Here is a 6,160-nt window from a genome sequence, read left to right as displayed (position 1 = left end):
TGGATACCCAAAATGTGTGGGATAAAAACAAATAAGACTGCTAAAATTAAAAAATGAAAAAAATAGTTCCTAATGATAATATGCTGTACTCAAAGATCATTTTCATACCAGTCGTCATCAATGAGGCTTTCTTTGCCAGCACATGAGAACAGAACAGATGCAGAAATCCCAGACAGACATTATGCAGAGAGAAACCAGTTATGTCCACAATGAAGCGTGGACAAATTCTTCTTTTGTCACTCATCCTCACTGAATGGATTGCTTATGTCCATGCAGCATCAATGTTAGGTGAATTAGTTAAACATAAAATGTATCTGAGCAGATGAAAAAAAACATTTATCTCTGTGCAAACACTGCCCCATTTTTACAGCAGACTCAAAAAGTTTGAGGGTTCCTGAAATGATTTCCCAGGGAATCTGAGGTTTGGCTATATATTTGATAGACAACATAAGCTCTTAATGACTTTGCATTTTTGTTTACTTTATTGATGTCTTTATTTTCCTTTAGAGACAGAGTCTCACTTTAAATCTTTGCCTGTCCTTATAGACATATGTATCCCAAGAGTAGAGGCATGAGTGAAACTTCTGGCTGTACCTGATCATTTTCATCACAAATTTTTCTCTTTGTTGTTGATAAATTAATGCCCTCGTTCTACTGTAGGATGAGAAAAGAGGTCATTTATTCATCACAGATAGGGTGACTGGGAGACTTGTTTTTGAACTGACTGGATTGGAGATCTCACACTGATACTCTCCAGCATCCTCCCTCCTGACAGGATCTATGCTGAGTCCACACTTTGTTGGGGACAGTGTCATCCTCTCTGTCAGCTGCAGACTCTGATTATTGAAGATCCAACGGATGAAAATCCCAGTGTCAGTTGAGAGGCAGGTGAGGATCACAGAGCTCTCTACTGTAACTGTGGTGTTGGTGACTCGAATGAAGGGCTGTGTCACAGGCTCTGAAAAGAAACAGAGGAGAGCAAATGATAGTATCCCTAGAGAGCTCAATCATCTCCTCTTTAATTCATGCTTAATAAATCCTCCAGGATAAATAAGTTAGAGCTGTGATTATATACATAACTTGTGCTTTTGATCTATCACACATGGTCTGTGTGACCCTGATTCAGTCACTGTATTCCCTGAGTCTCAATTTTCCTATAATACGACAAATTGTAAATGATCACTGTTGTGTCTAAGAGTTAAGCTTAGTTATGAGCAGTGCCTCGATCTTGGTATGTAGGAGCTGCTAAAATCAGCAGCATCTGTAGCTATTTACATGTAGAAGAGAATTCCCTAGGTTGGGCTCTGGACATTGTGGATTAGCAAGCTCCTCCTTTTCTTCTACGAGATCACTGATCTTCCATTAAGTCTCCTAAGCCTGGAAGAAAAATAGGCTATGACCTAGACACCTGTCTACTGAAACTCAGGAGAAAAAAGATTCCCAGATGTTCTACCTAACTGCACCTGTCATGGCAGTGCACAGCTTGTTCCACACTCTACGGGACTTGGAAAGTCAGTAAAGCCTTGTTCTCTGTCAGTTCTAACATGAAGTGAAAACCAAGCACTGTTAACCTGGAATCAATCCAAGGAGAGAGTTTTGGAGTCAGGGCTTTCTAGTACTCTCTGTGAGGACCCCATGGCTTCCTCAGCCAGGGCCTGCCTGGAAACCATAGAGTTTCTCTTGGGACTGTATTCATAGCCACAAGAGCCTGTGGTGAGTTATTGAGCACACATTCCCTGTCTAGCATATGTGTGACACACAGTAAGTATCCAAACCCCACTGTGGGGACCCAATGTAATGGGGAGCAAGCCAGTCTTGATAGTCCAGTGTATGAAGTAGCATAAGCCACACCCAGCAGGTGGAGGCCTTAGAAAGTTACTTACTGCTCACATGAAGTTTCACATCTGCTTTTTCAATTTTGAAATCTCTATTTATAATTTCTAGTGTGTACAATCCTGCATCTTTCTCAGTGACATTCTGGAGCATCAGGGATCCATTGGTGTACACCATCTCTCTTCTGCTGTGTTCGCTCCCCCAGGTGGTGTAATTTGTGGCTCTGCTGTATTCTACAACTTTAAGGACCTCGGTCCTAGATATCAATTTGTACCAGGTAAAAGCTTGCAGTTCTTCTGGAAGATTATGAACTTGGAGAAGAATGCTTTCCCCTTCATCAGCATACCGAGGTATTGTTTGGATCATGAGTTTGGAAGAGGTGAGAGGGTTACAGCAAGGAGAAAGGGAGGCTGTAAGGAGAAAGAGAAAAACCATCATCACATGGGGATAATTGTGCTTTGTGTAAAGATGATTACCTCCATCTTGAGCAGACAAATTCATCACTCAGCCTAAAGTTCCTAGTGTTTAAATGTCTGTTCCACTTAATTAAGGTCAGTAATGTGACCTTCTCCATTCCTTCAGTGCCCCTTAAAGTGCAATTTTCTGAGGATGGAAATCTCCCCTCAAGTATCTGCATGCCTGCTCCCTCACTGTCCTCAGGCAGACACTGAACACACTGCACACTGGGGGGTTTGAGAGGATGCTTTCCATGAACTTCCAGGGTTTTTACTATCTGTGTTTATTGTTTCAGGTTTTTTATTTTCATTTTGGTTTGTTTTCTTTGTGTTTCCATTCAACTTCTAAATTCACCTCCCAGAAGAGTTTTCTTCTCTGTCCTGCACTCTTCAGGACTGGGACTGAGTGAAAGCCAGGAGCAGTCTGATCTTCAGGGTTCAGGTCTTCAAAAAGGCTCACTTAGGCTGGTTCATGGTTTAACATAAACTTGACAAAATGTAGAGCCCTCCTGATAGACAAGGTATCAATTAAAAATGCCACTACCAGCTTGGCCTATAGATAGGCCTTTTTCTATTGCTGCCTGCTCAATCTTCATATATATATTGAGGATTGATGTGGAAGGGTTCAGACTATTGCAGGCATTCCCACTCCTGGGCTAGATGTACTGGATGATATATAAGAGCAGACTTACCAAGCCATGTAAAGTAAGCCAGTAAGCAGCATACCTCCATGATCCCTGCCCCAGTTGACAGATTTTATTTATAACACTTTCAACTTGGGGTTAATAAATACACCAATTTGATATGGACAGTGAAAAAAACATTGTTCCCTATCAGGTATACAAGAAAGTAAGGTTTGAGTCTAGCAAAACATTCCTCTCTCACAGTAGTCCAGCCTTGGAAAGATGACAGAGTTCAGGGCTCCCTTTTCTACATTCTCCCAAGAGACTGAGCTAAATTATTTTCCATCAAGGTCTTCCTTGACATGTGTGGGGTAGAGTTAGAAGATATAGTCTGACGTATGATCATTTTTCTCTAACGTGTGTCATGCATTTAGTGCTCAAACACCAACATTGAGACACAGTGCAGAGGGAAGGGAGGTACAGGCCAGGCATCATAATCCTATGTGTCTAAGCCCCACCCTGCACTGAATGATCACAGAGAATCACTTACTGTTCACCTGAAGTTGCACATGTGCTAATTCTGTTTTCATATCTGTACTTAGAGTTCGTAGGGTATATAATCCAGCATCCTTCCAGGTGACATTGTGGAGCAGAAGGGATCCATTGCTGTACACTGTCTCTCGACCACTGTGTGCAGGACCCAGCACACTTGAATTCATGGTTATTATGTGTCTTGCAACCTCAAGATCATTGGACACAATCATCCCCTTGTACCAGAAAAGGGATCGAATATTCTCTGGGAGATTGTGAATGAGTATAAGAACACTTCCCCCCTCAGAAATTATGGCGGGCACTGATTCAATAGTGACTTGGGCAGAGGTGGAAAGAGGTCCACAGGTCCAAAGGAAGGCTAGAAGTGGAGAGAGAGATCCATCAATAGTAAGAACTTTGCATTTTGGTGAGATGAAGCCCTATATCCTGAACAGGTGTGTTCATTGCTCCATCTAGCTGTGTACGTAAGTATCTTATCATCCTAATTTGCGTCCCTGCACTTGTATGTTGCTATTTCGCTGCTGTCAGATCTCTGCTCAAATTTACAGTAGGATAGTTTTGTCATGATGTCTTCATGACATCTTCCCCTACAGATCCTGCATCTTCGCGCTTTTACTCTTTCTGTTATTGTTCTGTTCCGTTTGTAGTTCCAGTCAAGTTATCAAAGCTAATATCCTTTTGAACCAAGAAAATAGCAACTGACCCTGGAGTTGCTCTCTGCTGTATCCTGTGTCTCTAACCACCAAAAAAGGAAAGTCTGCACTGCAAGTCACACACTAAATGCCAAAATACAAAGATGGGGACACAATGTAGAGGGGAGGTAGGCACAGGCCACCATCCTGTGTGTATCCAGTGGAATGAACCCACCCAGCACTGATAGTTCACATAGAATCACTTACAGTATACATGCAGGTATATAGATGTTGTTGATACAATTCCTTTATGCCTATTTAAGGATCGTAGCGTGTAGAATCCTGTGTCCTTCTGGGTGACATTTTGGAGGCACAGAGATCCATTTCTGTACACTATCTCTCTACCACTCTGTCCAGGCCCTGTGATTTTTAAATTAGTGGTCAGTGAATAAAGTACAATTCCGAGGTCCATCTTTGTCACCCCTTTGTGCCAGACAAAGGCATCAAGATCTTCTGGCAGATTGCGAACACGAAGAAGGACATTTTCTCCTTCAACAACATGGGGTGGCACTAAATCAACAATGACTTGGACAGTGGTGGGCAGGTACCAACAGGTTAAAAGGTAGGCTAAAAGGGAAAAGAGAAAAACAATCAATATTGAACAGCTGACATCATAACTCAGCCTAGGTGTGTGAGTAGGGGTTTCTGTACCCTCCTTAACACATGAGCAGCTTGACCTCCATGACCTCAGAACCTCTCATTGAAATTCATCTTAGGAATTCTCTGATCAGGTGTATGGCTGGCTTTCCATTTACCATTGCCCCGAATTGGTGTGAGGAAGCCTCTCTGACTTCTTCCTCTAGAAAATCCTCACTTTTTAAATTTTATTTCTGTATACTTTGTGGTGTCAGTCAAACCCTGAAATCATTTTCTGTATATGCTGATGTCAGATTCAATAGAATCAGGAATTTTTGAGGACAGAGATTAGTCTGATATTTTTGGAGGTTCAGTTCTAGGCAAAGACTTAGATAACAGTTCATAATGGAGAGACGGAAGGAAACAAGGAAGGAAGGATTGAAGGAAGGACAGAATGTAGGCAGGAAGAAAATAGAAAGGAATGGGGGAAGGAAGGAGAGATGGATGAAGAAAGGAATGGAGTAATGAGGAAGGGAGAAAAGAAGAGTGCGAGAGAAAATTGCTTTCTACATAGCTCCAGGTTTATAGGCAACAAGAAAAATTATACTCAAGTGTGATTTTAACGGTTTTGCATCTATTTATGTATTGTATGTGTGTACTTGTGAAGGCATACTTCTCAGGGTGTGTATGAGCACATTCAATCTCTGAAATATTTTAAGGCAGAAAAAGCCCAGAAGGAGTTTGTTTTCTCCATCTACCATTCAGATTCTCGTGTCTCCACAGATTAACTTGCCATAGTGGCCCACCCCTGTTTAATTTCAATTGGAAGAGTCACCCTGTCATGATAGGGAATACCAGGTTTCAGAAATGGCAGGCAATGTGTTTGACTTTGAATAGGGAGTAGAGGCTTTTATCATTTATCATCTCCTGTCCACAGATAGCTACAAGTAGCTGAGCTTCTCTCCCTCCCTGTATTTTTGTCCTATGACAACAGAAATCTTGACTCTTCTCTCAGAATTCCGTTCTCTTTATAGACCATAGAAATTCGCTAATGTCCCAGAGAGCTGGTGTCTTACCTGTGATCAGGAGCCCCTGCCAAGTGGTACCCCACTTACAGGGAAGCACAGAGAACATCTCCATCTCTCTTCTCATGGTGCTTCTCTCCCTCTGAGGAGAAGAGCTTCGGTTCCAACCAAATTCCAGCCTCTGCTTTCCTTCCTCCCTCTGCTCTCCTTCCTCCCTCTGATCTGAGCTTCCTCTAGGGCAATAGAAATTCGCATACTCAAGTGGGTGTCAGGTGGTGAGATCTGAGTCTAAGGCACTGCTCTGTTCCATACACTCTCAGTGCTGCCCCACATCCCTCTCAACTGTTCTCTCTTTATGTTTCACCTACAAGAAACACATTAGCAACAATGCTGATAAACATCCC

At 42.2% G+C, this 6,160-nt stretch overlaps 1 protein-coding gene across 1 annotated transcript; it reads right to left on the bottom strand.

Annotated features, from left to right (window-relative positions):
• Positions 1-674: 674 nt before the first annotated feature.
• On the bottom strand, positions 675-5,880 carry LOC121449477 (pregnancy-specific glycoprotein 22-like). Its single transcript, XM_041653937.1, has 5 exons — positions 5,808-5,880; positions 4,363-4,722; positions 3,462-3,821; positions 1,884-2,243; positions 675-958 (listed from the first exon to the last, which is right to left on the bottom strand). Exons 1-5 carry the CDS (start codon positions 5,869-5,871, stop codon positions 675-677), a joined length of 1,428 nt encoding a protein of 475 aa, XP_041509871.1. The 5' UTR covers positions 5,872-5,880.
• Between the last annotated feature and the right edge of the window lie 280 nt (positions 5,881-6,160).

This window comes from Microtus oregoni, unplaced genomic scaffold, assembly GCF_018167655.1.
Source record: "Microtus oregoni isolate MIOR12 unplaced genomic scaffold, Mior012 000006F_ref0000085, whole genome shotgun sequence".
Classification (NCBI taxonomy): Eukaryota; Metazoa; Chordata; class Mammalia; order Rodentia; family Cricetidae; genus Microtus; species Microtus oregoni.
Note: the sequence above shows the minus strand (reverse complement) of the source record. Positions and strands in the feature narration are given on the sequence as shown.

Coding starts and splice junctions, on each gene's coding strand:
- LOC121449477 (XM_041653937.1), bottom strand. CDS start 5,871: ATGGAGATGTTCTCTGTGCTTCCCTGTAAGTGGGGTACCACTTGGCAG. Junction 3,822..4,362: donor TATATACCTGCATGTATACT/GTAAGTGATTCT, acceptor CTCCACTTCTAG/CCTTCCTTTGGACCTGTGGA. Junction 959..1,883: donor TGTGAAACTTCATGTGAGCA/GTAAGTAACTTT, acceptor GTTTCTTTTCAG/AGCCTGTGACACAGCCCTTC.